At 38.5% G+C, this 16,731-nt stretch overlaps 2 protein-coding genes across 3 annotated transcripts in view; one reads left to right on the plus strand and one right to left on the minus strand.

The window, feature by feature from the left end:
• Nucleotides 1-14,581, minus strand: part of LOC117330376 (serine/threonine-protein kinase TBK1-like) — an 80,350-nt gene extending 65,769 nt beyond the window's left edge. The window contains exon 1 of one of the 2 annotated variants that reach the window (XM_033888615.1): nucleotides 14,563-14,581. The gene's annotated coding sequence lies outside the window, so the exon portion shown is untranslated. Of the gene's footprint in view, nucleotides 1-8,256; nucleotides 8,276-14,562 lie in introns of those variants that run through there. The other variant, XM_033888617.1, reaches the window with a different exon arrangement.
• On the plus strand, nucleotides 11,069-14,161 carry LOC117331146 (extensin-2-like). Its single transcript, XM_033889742.1, has 2 exons — nucleotides 11,069-11,096; nucleotides 11,511-14,161. The coding sequence occupies exons 1-2, from the start codon at nucleotides 11,069-11,071 to the stop codon at nucleotides 14,159-14,161; spliced, it is 2,679 nt and encodes an 892-aa protein (XP_033745633.1).
• Nucleotides 14,582-16,731: the final 2,150 nt, after the last annotated feature.

A 16,731-nucleotide genomic window follows, 5' to 3' on the forward strand; every position in this document is an offset into this window, starting at 1 on the left:
TCTTTCAGCAAACTCTAACTGCGAATGCGGTCACCTTTGTGAAAACTCCTCTCATTTCTTACTACACTGTGAAAATATGATCGAGTCAGAAGCATAATGCTTCAATCCCTTAACTGGTACAAAGAAATCACCGTGGAACATATTCTTTTCGGGGACGCAAATCTCGATACTGAACATAATATTCTTATTTGCAGGTCTGTACAAATGTTCATATCAGGTTCGAAAAGATTTAACATTTAATATGAGTTCGTCCAATCAAATACCTAGGTAGCTAATTCTCTTCCCTTTCTTTTCTCTTTCTCTTCCTGCCACTCTGCTCATATCCAATCTAAACCCTTCCTTCCAACACCAACTGTGTATTAGTACCATTAAGATGTATCATTCATCGTATATATATCTGTAAAGGTGCTGTTGCAGGAATGCTCTAAAACCGCCCACGAAGGAAATCGATCCTTTACCTAATGCCCGGATAGACATATCCATTGGGCATCTGATAGTACATATGAAACCTTGTTCCGTTCCGGACATGCCAGAACGAGGCTATTTTGTACCAAAGTCGTAAATACTCACAAACACACTTTATCAAGTATTTATAAGGTCAAAATGTTATTTGTTTGTAAGGAAAATTGTACTAAAATTACAGTTATATATCGGGCAACGTAATCGGATATCGATTGTATGAATATTTTCGTTAGTTTCTGTGAAATTTGACATCAAACATAAAAAATGATATTTCTCATAAAGTTGAATGCACGTTTAAACGGCATTTTGTCTAATTCAAACCCCGAGTACTATCGAATTTTGTCGATAGAAAATATCTCCATTCATTTGTGAAATCCATGAAAAAAAATTGCGCTTCAGAATTACTGGATATGCCTCGTTTTTGCAACTTCTATTAGTCAACCCCCCATAAATCTTCATATAGATCAAAGTGCTGAAAACACTGCATGCTAGTGAAGACATCTCGTCCGGACAAGAAATACGTTGGAATATTATAGGAAACACGATTGGACGAATTCGCCTTCAATGGAAACTATTTGTTTCAAGATTTTTGTCAGGATAATGTTAGTCCCTTTACCAATTTTCCTATCTCCATGACTTTGTTGTACAACTAATGTGCATTGTTCTTGCTCATTCAGCTCATCATGTATTATTTGTGTATTTAGAACTTAATATCATATTTATATGAGTATTATATTCCTTCACAGTCACATTCTAGACACTGTCGATCATTTTTGAAGAGTGACAATGACGCTACGTTGTGCATATCAGAAACATTCAATGTAGTATCTTCCCTACATTTTGGATTATATGTATTAGCGGGCTATTTACTTCATCAGTGGCATAAATTTGGTTGGTCGAAGTTGTTATCAAGACTGACTATGGACATAGACCCCAAGGTAGAAGAGAACACTGGCGATATGAACCCAGTTACATGAGCACACATACCAACAGTCCTCTGACCGGTTGGACACGTACAGTAGTAATTCTGTATTGGTGGTTGTTCGGTAACTGAGTGTTGTATTTCGTTTGCGATTGATGACGAGATCGGATTTGACATCGAATCAGGTCAGAAGAGTGTTGGTATGCCATGACTTCATAATCTCCATCTGCTGTCAAATGTTCCGATATGTATCCGGGGGCCAACTTCACCTGGTACGTCCCGCATGCCAGAGTTTCTAGATATTCTTGGTCAAGACGTGGGAACTCGAGCTGGGCTGCCTCTAGCTTCTGCCATTCGGATTTGGCTCTCCGTGATAGGTCTGGCTCTTTCTCAACACGCTCTGCTAGGATGTTGGACTTGTTTAGAAGTGACTTCATCTCCAGAGCAACTTTTTCATCTTCGGCTGCTTTTGTTGATGAAGGCTGATATATGGGTCCACGTAGCCAATTCAGACATGCCGTGACACTTTTCAGAAGACTTTCGAGATTTTTGATGCAGTAGTCTGATGTGAGTTCAGTTTTAAAAAATCTGAATTGCTTGAAACGAGAGTGATAACTTTCGACCACCCATCTTGTTTTAGTGATGCACCTGTCTGTGTTTGCCTCTATACCATCATGTTTACTCTGTCCAGGTTTGAGAAATGTCGGCATGTGAGTCTCGTTTCCCTCGTCTGATAGTTTGCTCAAAATGCCTCGGAAACCCCTGTCTACAATTACCTGATCATCTTCCTCTAGGATACCTGACAGACTTTGTAATGAGGTAAGTATCTTGTCAGTGATTTTGGCGTCATTATCACTACCAAGAAATGGGCCGACAGTGTCTAGAACGTAACCGTTAAATGAACACAATACTCATAAACTTCACGTAGTTGCATTTTTTTGACCGCAGTAACTTTTCCGCTGAAACTCATGTTCTTCACTTTTGCCGATATATATATATATGTACCATCCAATATTACGGTGACTTTGTTGCCGAAGAATGTTTTTGGGAAAACTGTATTGTGATCCAACGCTTGCGCCATAGACACGTGATCTGGACCAAGATGTGTGGGAACTACGGCTTGATTTAGAGCATCTGTAACGATCTGGAAAATTCTGCTGACGCTCGATTTGTGAATGCGGAAAAGAGAAGCCAACTGAGTGAAAGATATGTCTGTTTTGAGTTTAACCCAAAACAGCAGAAGGACATTCTTAGATGACAATGCTTTTGTACCAGTAATATGTTCGGGAACATGCATCGTGTATTTGATTGAATTGATTACAATCCCAGCCTGTCCACGCTTGACAATCTTCATCATCCATGTTGTCGAAGTTTAATACAAGCGGTGAAAAGTTATTGGACATGTTCTGTATGATTTTGAGTAAATCGTTGATAACAGCTGGTGACTTGGTGGCTAAGTGATTAACAAGTTTATCCCTCCCTGTCAAAACCTGCTCAATGTCAGGACTGATATCCTTACCAAGAAGATGATTTGAACACCCCCTGGAATTCTCAGGCATGTACAGTTTATGTTTATGATAAGCAGCTGGTGTCTTGCTTTCTCACTGATGCAGCTATAAGTCTTCATGTTGTAAGTTCGACAAATGCTACATTTTCTGTTCAAAGAAGGGGCATAGTATAAATCATCTACAGAAAGATACCCGTCCAGAGTATCAGATTCGTCAACAGAATCATCATTGTCTACGGAAGCTTTTTTCCGTTCCGGTTCATTGGCATTCTCGGATGCAGGACGTTTCCTGAGGTATCTGAGAAAGCATTTTGGACACATCTTTGCTTCTGTTGATTCAAAAAGTATGACACCTTCAGAAAGGAGAACATCTTTCATCCAGTCCTGAATTTTTCGCGGATTTTTACCATCGCAAACCTGGTTGTACTTGAACTTAACTTTACATCCCAACCCAACGCAGGAGTTCTCCATTTTCCTATTTGAGACAAAGACAACTTTACTACAGAATAACTTAACTAAATTGAATTGTAAAACGTAACAGCAATTATAACAACACGCCGAGCACCATTCGCGGTGAGTAATCAAAAGACCAAGTGGCAAAGGGAACTTTTGTGTGGCAAGGGAGAAGCCTTGAAGAAGTGCTGAAGACGAATATGGTCAAGTGAGAAAAATGATGAATCATACGTAATACGGAACTACTATAAGTATGTTAAACATAGTAGAACATAATACATTGCCATGGACATTGTATCAAATCAGTTTCATAATAAATCAATACGTTGTATTATTGTGTACGACAAGGACCACTTGTATCGCCCGTGCATTTTTTCCACATACATTTTTCAACATTGAATTACTGCCCTTATCCAGTGATTCGGCACGACTTTCTTTTGCTGGTATACAGAGGGATAGTCAAATATGTTTCTAAAACACTAACATCGATAGTACTCGCATATTATCGTGCCGAATTTGCCGATTGATTTTAAAAATGGTATTTTGAATTTGATGAAAATTTTCGAATTTTGGTTTTCTACGTCATCTTGTACTAAACTCGTTTGTTTTTTCATGGTCAACTGTTTATCATTTTAAACTACAATGTATGTACAATACCTAGTCGTGAGAAAACCTCTCAGTGACAAACAGAAATACCACTTATGGGTCTGTGAAAAACATAGGTATGCTTGTAAACAAAAAAGTGAAGTAGATGGCGCTATGGGCGCGCTTATGGGTCAAGTGGAAAATAACATCTTGTTCCATATGTATTTTTCGTAGATTTACTGGAAAATATAGTCGATTTCAAGAAATCGCTGTGGGCGGTTCTGCAACAGCACCTTTTATGTTGTATTGAGTGTACCTGGTTTCACTAGTCTTGTCGGCGAAGGTAGCCAAGAATATGTATTCGAAGTGAGACCAAAAAAGGATTACGAGTGAACATGGAGAGCGATACTGAGCACAGGATGTGACGAACATTAGAAAGCAGAAGGACTTGTGTATTAGAAAAGTAGTCTACCTACGACGACAAGACCAGATAAACCAATACATGTTCTTCATCTTACAAAGCTCCACATTCTGTTTTCGTTGGTGTTCCTTATCTGTTATGCCCCTTTCTATCTTTATTCCCGTCTTCGTTAAAATACAATATAAGTTAAAATAATCTGTTGCGTGACGAATTTTGTATATATTCCCTTGTTACGGAAAGGGACGTAAGTAAGTTCTACAACTTTTGTCCAATCCATTTGCTTTTATCTGCAATGAAATTGATTTAAAATAAAACCAGTCTATTTCAACACCAGTTAATTATATCAGATTTTTTTTTTCTATATTTAGTCAAAGTTAATTTATCATCATACTCAAAGCAACAAAGAGAAAATGGACACTGACATCTGGATATTGTTGCAATGCTGTGACCGCCTTTGATGTTGTTACTCTGTCCGACATGAACAACAATGTGAGTAACGTTAGTTTGACTGAAAAATATTGAAATGTATTGATCTGTACATTGAACAAGTAATTTAATACAGCGATGCTAAACAAGAGGCCCAGAGGGCCTGTATCGCTCACCTGGTTTCATGATATATGAAACAAGAGAACTATGCTTAAGTATATTTATCACTGGTATTGCTATGTCAATATATCATAAGCATTTTATATGGACGTACATGAACATTGGTTTTATTGTAATTCTAAAAATGTCAATTTAGTCAAATTGATCCCTTTTGGCCCCGCCCCTCAGCCCCCCGGGGGGTCAGCCCCACCAATTGTACAATTTTGAATCTCTACCCCAAGGGGATGCTATCCATTGCTTAGTTTCAGAGGAGAAGTTGTTTATAACAATTTAGCCAAACTGGTCCCTTTTGGCCCCGCCCCTAAGAGTCAGCCCCACCATTTGTACAATTTTGAATCCTTACCCCAAGGGGGTGCTACCAGTCAAATATGAGCAATATCCGTTGCTTAGTTTCAGAGGAGATGTCGTTTATATCAATCTAGCCAAACAGGCCCTTTTTGGCCCCGCCCCCAAGAGTCAGCCCCACCATTTGTACAATTTTGAATTCCCACCCCAAGTAGGTGCTACCAGGCAAATATCAGAGATATCCATTGCTTAGTTTAAGAGGAGAAGTTGTTTATATCAATTTAGCCAAACGGGCCCTTTTTGGCCCCGCCCCTAAGACCCCCAGGGGGTCAGCCCCACCATTTGTACAATTTTGAATTCCCACCCCAAGTAGGTGCTACCAGGCAAATATGAGATATATCCATTGCTTAGTTTAAGAGGAGAAGTTGTTTATATCAATTTAGCCAAATTGACCCTGTTTGGCCCCGCCCCTCAGCCCCCCGGGGGGTCAGCCCCACCATGCATTTGTACAATTTTGAATTCCCACCCCAAGTAGGTGCTACCAGGCAAATATGAGATATATCCATTGCTTAGTTTAAGAGGAGAAGTTGTTTATATCAATTTAGCCAAATTGACCCTGTTTGGCCCCGCCCCTCAGCCCCCCGGGGGGTCAGCCCCACCATTTGTACAATTTTGAATTCCTACCCCAAGTAGGTGCTACCAGGCAAATATGAGCGATATCCATTGCTCGGTTTCAGAGAGGAAGTCGTTTATATCAATATAGCCCAATTGACCACATTTGGCCCCGCCCCTCAGCCCCCTGGGAGGTCAGCCCAATTATTTGTACAATTTTGAATGCCCACCACATAGTGATGCTACCAGACAAATATGAGCGATATCCATTGCTCGGTTTCAGAGAAGAAGTCGTTTATATCAATATAGCCCGATTGACCTCATTTGGCCCTGCCCCAGAGGTCCCCAGGGGGTCAGCCCCATCATTGTACAATTTTGAATCCCCACCCCATAGTGATGCTACCAAGCAAATATGAGCGATATCCATTGCTCGGTTTCAGAGAAGAAGTCATTTATATCAATATAGCTAAATTGACCACTTTTGGCCCCGCCCCAGAGGCCCCCAGGGGGTCAGCCCCATCATTTGTACAATTTTGAGGCCCCTACCCAAAGGGATGCTTCTGACAAAATTTGGAGAAATTCCGATCAGCGGTTATGAAGAAGTCAAATAAGTTAATTGTTGACGGACGGACGGCCGGACGACAGAGGACGGATGGACTACGGACGACGGACGACGGACGCCACGGTATGGCATAAGCTCACCAGATGAGCTAACAATAGAGCCGAAATTCTACATGTACATTTATAAAGTGTGAAAGCGACATACTTAAATGAATTTTAAAGAAATTCAGGAAAAAATCCAGGAACGATAATTATGATGAAGAATCTGATCAGTTTCAAAATAAGTTTGATGACGTAACCGTTACGTGAAAGATATGTATATCAAAAGTGTTCAGGTCAGACGCTGTCTCCTTGATACAACCACAATTTATCAATTACCTAGCAGTATCAGAACGAAACTAGTATTTCAATTAGGTTTTTATTTTAATTCTATAAATAGATACAATGGCCTCTTTTTAAAATACTTCCGGTTAAGCTATGCGATACAGTTGTATTTTTGGAGAATGCCACTTATAAAAAAACCTTTATAACTGGGAAAACTGCCCGGAATATTTCACAAACAAAGGACAATGGTGATTTATATATGGAAACTGATAAATTTGGCACAAATTTCAAATCCCAGGGTCCGTATGTTATATACAAACTACAGAATGAATCGTGTCATTAAACTAACAATATTATGTTGAAAAAGTACAGAAGGCCTCATTTTATATGTAAAATATAGATTTAGTTCAAACATCAAGATGATCATGATTAAAGCGACAGAATTAGTTTGATTGATACTGAAAAAATGAAGAAAATAGATAAAAAAAAGTGACACTGCGATATGTTATATTAATTATATTTAATTATCTAATTTAATTCACAAATCGAAAGTAGTATAGAATAAATTTACAAGAAAAATAAACATTATGTTCATTCGAACATCTTTTGTGAATAAATTTATAAATCCGGAAACTCAGACGTGTCCAGTGTTGTTTTAAGTTTCACATGTATTCAGAGAGTTTAATGTATGACATCCTTGTCACGTGTATACACTATCAAACTGGTAATCATTATAACTGTAACACATTAAGTTTAAAACTTTCATGGTCTGGTTGGTTGATTAGGCGGAGCTTAAATGACAAGATGTCATTAAATAATGACGTCAAAATACATATATAACTATACAATGACTGTTCAGATATATTTATACATAAATCATATTCATTTCACAAAGCATTTTCAACATTTTTCACCTTAACGTTTTCCTTTAATCCGATGACAATGCTGGACACGCATCTTATTTTATAAATAAATATCTCAAAGTTTTGCAACCTCGATACTCCTAGCGTTACGTTCACTCACTTTTTCTGCGCCAGCGAAAGTGTGAGTGTTTATGTAACCCCCTGGAACATATGTGGCATGTGACGTCACATACCGTAATTATGTTATAATCGTAAATAAATCGTACTGAAGGCAAATATTTATAAATGATACCGGTATGGTAGATACCCGTGACGTTAGGATTTTTAATCATAATTCATAGGCCTTTTTTATGTCAAACCGTGTATCATTGTCCATTATAGCTGAGGTTGTTCGTTTTACAGTAATGTTTTCACGATTAATTTTTCTCACTGTATTTCCAATCGATTAAATATTTATCACTCTAATTATTTGTGTACGACGTGATTCCTAACACACCCATACACAAACACGCACACTCTCTCTTACACACACGGATATATGATTTCAATACTAACTTGGGTGTGCACATGTGTACAGCAAGATGCTATAAGTGAAATACATGTATCTACACGAATAACTATAATGTGAATTTATATATACCAATGTACAACTTACCTCAATCTGTCGGCATTACAGTTATAAATACAGCACACCAGTAACTGACTCACGAATGGCAGGGAAAACCCAGCATGTAAAAAAAATCAATGGAAACCCTGTCCTTTAACATAAATAATGTATACAGATTCATTAGATGTACAGGCCTTTTTATCTTTCCATTTTTGTAGATTCAGACAGGATACTTGACATGTACGTGTGAGATACAGCTTCCATCACAGCTAATTTAACAGGAAAATGTAAGCGTGTAAACATGTACTTTCCCTTCAGCCTATTTTTGTGAGTTGTCCTATTTGAACTGCCCTATTTGAACTGTCCTATCTGAGTTGTCCTATTTGAGTTGTCCTATTTGAACTGTCCTATCTGAGTTGTCCTATTTCAGCAGTCCTATTTGGGCTGTCCTATTTGAACTGTCCTATTTGAGTTGTCCTATTTGAACTGTCCTATCTGAATTGTCCTATTTGAGTTGTCCTATTTAAACTGTCCTATCTGAGTTGTCCTATTTCAGCAGTCCTATTTGGGCTGTCCTATTTGAACTGTCATATTTGAGTTGTCCTATTTAAACTGTCCTATCTGAGTTGTCCTATTTCAGCAGTCCTATTTGGGCTGTCCTATTTGAACTGTCATATTTGAGTTATCCTATTTGAACTGTCCTATCTGAGTTGTCCTATTTCAGCAGTCCTATTTGGGCTGTCCTATTTGAGCTGTCCTATTTGAGATCTAGAGATACCTTCTAGTTTAATTGAACCCATACAGTGACATATATTTGCCCATGATAATCAGGTGTACTGTAGAAATCAGACGTATAAACTTAATGTGTGACGATTCCTTATATATCGTGACCCTTACCATACGGAGTTGAAGATATTTTTAAACCGTGAGGGCAAAACAGGACGGAGTTTGAATTTTATACACGATAATGATTGCAAATCAAGTAAACTTAGGCCCACAATAAGAACTTCCCTATCACTGATTAAATAAGCAACAAAGAAATTAAATTAAAATTTTTAAACTTTGACATGATGTCTACATTGTCGTCTTCATAGTTTAGAAAATGATTTAAACATATCCTTTGGGTTACACAGTTAGGCGAGTACTTGTCCGTGATTGAACATGACTCCTTCATTGAACTACACCTATACATTATCTCTAATTAAATTCACGTTTGTAAATAATACAGACTTAATCTATCCAAGCGTTCACTTACATTGTATGTAAGTGTGTGTGTTTCTATAGGTTTTCCCAAAGTGTATAAGTTGATAACTTGTGCCAAAGTCCCTTGTATACAATAAGATACAATAAGATATTTTTAAATCAAATGAATCAAATCCCAAACTGATAGCATATAGTATATCTACAGAAATGAAATACTGTTATTCATCGTCTGAAATGAATGTTTTGATCAGGTGACAATCCTTATGCTCCAACACGAATTACAAGTATAGGAGTGGAGAGTATAGGACACTTTACTTCCTTAGGCTAGTGGGGATTTCCCTTTAGCCTCAAGGTAGGATTTGGAGAGTATAGGTCACTTTAAGCTTATACGAAAGCCGGTTGGGACCATTTTCGTAGAAGAAAATAATATTTTTTCGCGTTATTACGCGAACCTAACGCGTTATATCGCGAAACTTACAGTTATTATTTTTGGGAATTCCCCGTATACTTTCATAAATACACACTTTCTTTCAGTTTCTGATTCAAGATAATCTGTTAGGTATGTATCAAGTCCGAAAACTGTAAAAAAAAAAAAAAAAAAAAAAAAAAGTAAACATTGATATATGTTTCTTTGGGAGTATGTGGCTTTAAACGACCATGAACTCGGTCCGGATGTGGACTTCCGTGTTACTGTATTATGCACTAAGTCTAAGCTGGAATTCCCGGTTCACAGTCCCTACAGCACACGTGTGTACGCATTATATAATACATACATAATGATGTAATATATATGTGAAAGAACAGGGAAAACACATTCTTGCCGAGTAAACCAAGGACTCGGGCGTGATCAGCCACGGCTCTACCTCAACAGCCATGTTCCGTCAGCTGAGCGAAGAGACAGTCCTGAACATACACTACTTCCTCTGATTTTCTTGAGATTTACTCAAATCTCAGTCGGAGCCTTTAAATTCCAAAAGCGTCGAGAATAGGGAAAACATATCCCTGCCGAATGCCCCAACAGGAATCGAACCTGGGTCTCCGGCGTGATCAGCTATACGACCAAGAAGCATGCTCCGTCATGATCAGCTGAGTGACAGAGACCGTTTTTAACACTAGGTACAAGTCACACCGACCCAATCGTTTACGCTTAGACTTATATAGATAGTGGGGTTGGAATTCGTACAGTAATCAAATATTGGTTGATGAAAAATAACTGAGGTAGCCGAAAGCATTGAATTAGTCTCTGCACCATACTGCTCATGAGAATAAAGAATTGCCATTGTCATAGTAAACAGACATCGTAATGAGTTCTGTTAATATATAGTTAGTACTGGTAATGAACTATTAAATTATTTTAAATAACCCTATTGTCAACTGTGTTTTACACGGCATGTAAATCAATACCAATGAACGTCATGTACCATAAAACCCTGTCAGATCAACAATTAATTGTCCAACATGTCGATATGGTAATGAGCGGTGTGTGTCATTTGTACGGTGATTTGATGAGAGTCTGATTATCTCTGATATTTCCGGTAAATTAATAACCGTTATCCAACAAGGACACAACTAATGATATACTACTACATGTATATATAAAGTGATATGAATGTTTTACGTCCGGTTAATAAATTTTCGACATGTTAAATATAGCAACATGTCTACTTACATAACTTCCGGAATGGGTTTGCCAAATCTGTTTTCCTCGTTATAACAATAACAATTTGTATGTTGACTGGGGAAATCCAATTACTACGTTATTTTAGTGTGTTTCTATAACAAGAGCGTGCGTACCGTTACACAGCAATATATCTGTGGCTACACCATCATCATACTTAAACTAGATATACTTGTATAACACTCAAACTAGAGGATTAAATGAACTCTTGACAGGACCAAGATAGTATACGGAAGATAAAAACAATAAAATGTCTTCAGGCAAATGACACTATCACCTTAAAATAACCAGCTATACAATGGCCTTAACATTACATTAAGGAAGGCTAAGGCATATACTTGGTAGGAGTACCGATATTTGGAAACAAAATCAAGCTTAAAGAGAAACAAAGCATTTGAGAGTATAAAGTTTTTGTTATCAGTCATTTCTCCAATTACCAATTACACTACATCTCCTGTTAACAATCCTACACATTCCGTTACCAATCCTACACCTTCTATTACCAACCCTCCACCTTCCGTTACCAATCCTACACCTTCCGTTACAAATCCTACACCTCCTGTTACCCATCCTACACCTCCCGTTAACAATCCCATACCTTCTGTTACCAATCCTACACCTTCTGTTACCAATCCTACACCTTCTATTACCAATCCTACACCTCCTGTTACCAATCCTACACCTCCCGTTAACAATCCTATACCTTCTGTTACCAATCCTACACCTACCGTTACCAATCCTACACCTTTCATTACCAATCCTACACCTTCCGTTACCAATCCTATACCTTCTGTTACCAATCCTACACATTCCGTTACCAATCCTACACCTCCCGTTACCAATCCTACACCTTTCATTACCAATCCTACACCTTTCATTACCAATCCTACACCTTTCATTACCAATCCTACACCTTCCGTTACTAATCCTACACCTTCCATTACCAATCCTACACCTTCTGTTACCAATCCTCCACCTTCCATTACCAATCCTACACCTCCTGTTACCAATCCTACACCTTCTGTTACCAATCCTACACCTTTCATTACCAATCCTACACCTTTCATTACCAATCCTACACCTTCCATTACCAATCCTACACCTCCCGTTACCAATCCTACACCTTCCGTTACCAATCCTACACCTCCCGTTACCAATCCTCCACCTTCTGTTACCAATCCTACACCTTCTGTTACCAATCCTACACCTTCTGTTACCAATCCTACACCTCCCGTTACCAATCCTACACCTCCCGTTACTAATCCTACACCTTTCATTACAAATCCTACACCTCCCGTTACTAATCCTACACCTTCTGTTACCAATCCTACACCTCCTGTTACCAATCCTACACCTTCCATTACAAATCCTACACCTCCCGTTACCAATCCTACACCTCCCGTTACCAATCCTACACCTCCCGTTACCAATCCTACACCTCCCGTTACCAATCCTACACCTCCCGTTACCAATCCTACACCTCCCGTTACCAATCCTACACCTCCCGTTACCAATCCTACACCTACCGTTACCAATCCTACACCTTCTATTACCAATCCTACACCTCACGTTACCAATCCTACACCTCCCGTTACCAATCCTACACCTTCCATTACAAATCCTACACCTTCCATTACCAATCCTACACCTCCCGTTACCAATCCTACACCTCCCGTTACTAATCCTACACCTTTCATTACAAATCCTACACCTCCCGCTACCAATCCTACACCTCCCGTTACTAATCCTACACCTTTCATTACAAATCCTACACCTCCCGTTACCAATCCTACACCTCCTGTTACCAATCCTACATCTCCCGTTACCAATCCTACACCCCCTGTTACCAATCCTCCACCTCCCGTTACCAATCCTACACCTTTCATTACAAATCCTACACCTTTCATTACCAATCCTACACCTCCCGTTACCAATCCTACACCTCCCGTTACCAATCCTACACCTCCCGTTACCAATCCTACACCTCCCGTTACTAATACTACACCTTTCATTACAAATCCTACACATTTCATTACCAATCCTACACCTTTCATTACCAATCCTACACCTCCTGTTACCAATCCTACACCTTCCGTTACCAATCCTACACCTCCCGTTACCAATCCTACACCTTCTGTTACCAATCCTACACCTTCTGTTACCAATCCTACACCTTCCATTACCAATCCTACACCTCCTGTTACCAATCCTACACCTTCTGTTACCAATCCTACACCTCCTGTAACCAATCCTACACCTTTCATTACCAATCCTACACCTTCTGTTACCAATCCTACACCTCCTGTTACCAATCCTACACCTCCCGTTACCAATCCTACACCTCCCGTTACCAATCCTACACCTTCTGTTACCAATCCTACACCTTCCATTACCAATCCTACACCTCCTGTTACCAATCCTACACCTTCTGTTACCAATCCTACACCTTCTGTTACCAATCCTACACCTTCCATTACAAATCCTACACCTCCCATTACCAATCCTACACCTCCCGTTAACAATCCTATACCTTCTGTTACCAATCCTACACCTTCCGTTACCAATCCTACACCTCCCGTTACCAATCCTATACCTCCCGTTACCAATCCTACACCTTTCATTACCAATCCTACACCTCCCGTTACTAATCCTACACCTTCCATTACCAACCCTACACCTTCTATTACCAATCCTACACCTTCTATTACCAATCCTACACCTTCTGTTACCAATCCTACACCTTCTATTACCAATCCTACACCTACCGTTACTAATCCTACACCTTCCATTACCAACCCTACACCTTCTGTTACCAATCCTACACCTTCTGTTACTAATCCTACGCTTTTCTATTTCCATGCTAAACCTCCCGTTACCAACCACACACTTTTTTTCGTTAACAATCCTACACTTTTCGTTGACAATCCCTCACCTTCCGTTACCAATCCTACACAGTTTTTTAACAATCCTAAAACTGTCCCTTTACAAGTCTTTCATGTTCTCCGGGAAATGCAGCCTCAAGCAATTGTTATCCCGAAGAACACATATTGTTATACATATTTTCCCCTGTAGACTGCATATCTGGGAAAATACACAGCTCTTAAAACCGCATACTCCCAAATAACCAAAAGCTCTAGATGCATACATGTATTAATGAATTGCTTCGCAGTTCATAAAATTTGTCTCAAGACCTATTGAGGTTTATACCCCCATACACCTCAACATAACATTATTCAATCCTTAAATGACAATCTAAGATGTTCATTCACGCTCTCCTAACATTAGACTGACCATTGGACTGGACGCTTGACCGGGAATCCTTACGTACAAATAACTCGCCGCATTTGAGGCATCTTCACTAGCCAAGGCTTCTGATTAACGAGGGTACAACAACGTACACTACACATAAAATATAGCAATTTGCATACAACTAAACATCAGTAATGTTCGAGGAATTCCGGAAAAAAGCTTACCAGCAATCCGGCAAATCGGAATATTTCCCTTTTTCTTCTCTTGCCGAGTTCCAATGAATCAATTCTTTCCCTAAGAAAAATATGCGGTTTTGCCGATTCCAGACCCTTTTACGTTTCTTTTTGGCAGAATCTCGCTGCGTTTTGGCAGGCCCATGTTTTCGGCGTTTCGCCATTTTGTGTTGACATTTTGTGTTGACTGATAACTCGCCCGTTGCATTGTGGGACTAACTTGTATAGAAACTTGGTCAGTCGGATCCGGTTATTATTTATGGGAATTTCCCGCATACTTTCATAAATACTCATTTTCATCCGGTTTTTGATTCGTGATAATTTGTTAGCTATATATCAAGTCTGAAAAGTATAGTGAGGTCAAAATGTAAACATTTATATATTTTTCTTTGGGAATATGGGGCTTTAACTGGAACTAGAAGTATTCGCTGTCATTTACATCCAGTGACATCTTTCAACACTTATTTATGCCCCAAGAATTAAAGTTTTACGTGTAGTAAATGATAATGATCACTCCTGGTGTTATTGTGTAAAGGTGGATTCACTCATACATTTCATGGTATATCGGGGAATAAAACACTGGTGGGTGAGTAAGTTTGCCAATTTGCCAGCCGACCTCCCAGATAATTCTGTTTTACACCGTAACTATGGTAATAGAGAAACTAACTTGGCAACACTGATGTTTATTTACACAAGAGTGGTTCACGTGTTGATCACCAATTAATGACAGTCTGTGTCTATAGAACGTATTCACACAGCCACTGGCAGAATTCTCCCATCCGAATACAACATTATCATATATTGACAGAAAACATAAAACAAAAACAAAACGAATAACGGATTTTGGATTTGTTCCTTTGAATTTCACTTGAACTGAGAGGAATTTCGAAAACTCAAACATTATTTCGAATTCCTCATGTTTATATGCGCATTGCCAAAAACTTCAGATTGGTCCCAATGTCAAGAACATTTGAAACAAACTCCTATCCTTTAAATATGTATACTTGAGCTTGCCGGCTGCTCTGCTATAATATATCACGGTGACTCTTATGGGCGGATGGAGCTGTGTCGAGACCGGAAGTTGGTACAGATGTATGATTATATAGGAGCGTAATATAGTGTTAAAACTTGTGATGATGTAGTTAGGAAGGATTTTGGTTTGTTACGACCCTGAAATGATACTCCTAGTGATAAAAACGTTCAAAACAAACGATATCAAGTTGTGTGGTTTATTTGCCTAAAGCATACCTATCTGCTACGTCAAGTCACGATCTGCTCAAAATAGAATTTTAAAGACATGGATAAAACTGTATTGTTATCTATCACAGAAGAGCTTAACTTACAATAGATACAGAACGTCATAAAGATTAACGAAGGAAAATTAATATGAAAAATCAAGTTGTAAACAAAGGTTGACGTCGTAAGCATATACTTGTATGCCATGTTAGAATTTTGACTGAAATACACATGTACATTCAATCTCGAAAAATTACCATAGGTATAATGTGGATGTTGACTTTACACATTGAGGCAAGGTAAATATTTGAGACCCTTGGATTTGAAAGTAGATATCGAACAATACTTCAAAACAAACAAAATCGCCACTGATTAGATTGTATTTGGATACTGCATTAAATCTTGTTGTTATTGCTTTATAATTTAATTTTGCTTGTAACAAGCATTTTCATTGGCTCAAAAAATTATGTTATCATCTCATAACATAAAAAAATAAACTGTGACGTCAGCGGAGTAATCGTTTTTCACGGGATTTTGTATTTATCGATGTGTTTTTAAATATCTGGAGCAAAATAAACATGTTAAACTTAATGAAAATGTTTCTTATCGTTGTTATCGTTGCTTCGCGGTTTATTCAGAGTACACCCCAGTTTTTTGTGTTATTGCTCAATAACGTAAAAAAAATATTACAGTTAACCCTTAAATAATATCTAAGTAGTTCTTATTCTATTTCATTAAAAATAGGAAGAAAAGAAAATGAGAATATTGATATGAAACACCGGGGAATTTGATGTAAACCACCGTCTTAATTTCTTGACAACAAATCACTTGGAGAGCAATTTTAAACCTACAATGTATTTTCTATCACAAATAACAATTGAATCGGGCAGAGGCTAACAGTAGAAACTTAAAAACCTAAAATGT

The sequence above is a fragment of the Pecten maximus genome, chromosome 7 (assembly GCF_902652985.1).
Source record: "Pecten maximus chromosome 7, xPecMax1.1, whole genome shotgun sequence".
Classification (NCBI taxonomy): Eukaryota; Metazoa; Mollusca; class Bivalvia; order Pectinida; family Pectinidae; genus Pecten; species Pecten maximus.

What these genes read in the sequence shown, in the direction of transcription:
- LOC117331146 (XM_033889742.1), top strand. Translation starts at nt 11,069, where the DNA reads ATGTCTACTTACATAACTTCCGGAATGG. An exon ending in TTACATAACTTCCGGAATGG is followed by an intron (nt 11,097 to 11,510) that starts GTTTGCCAAATC and finishes TTTTGTTATCAG; the next exon opens with TCATTTCTCCAATTACCAAT.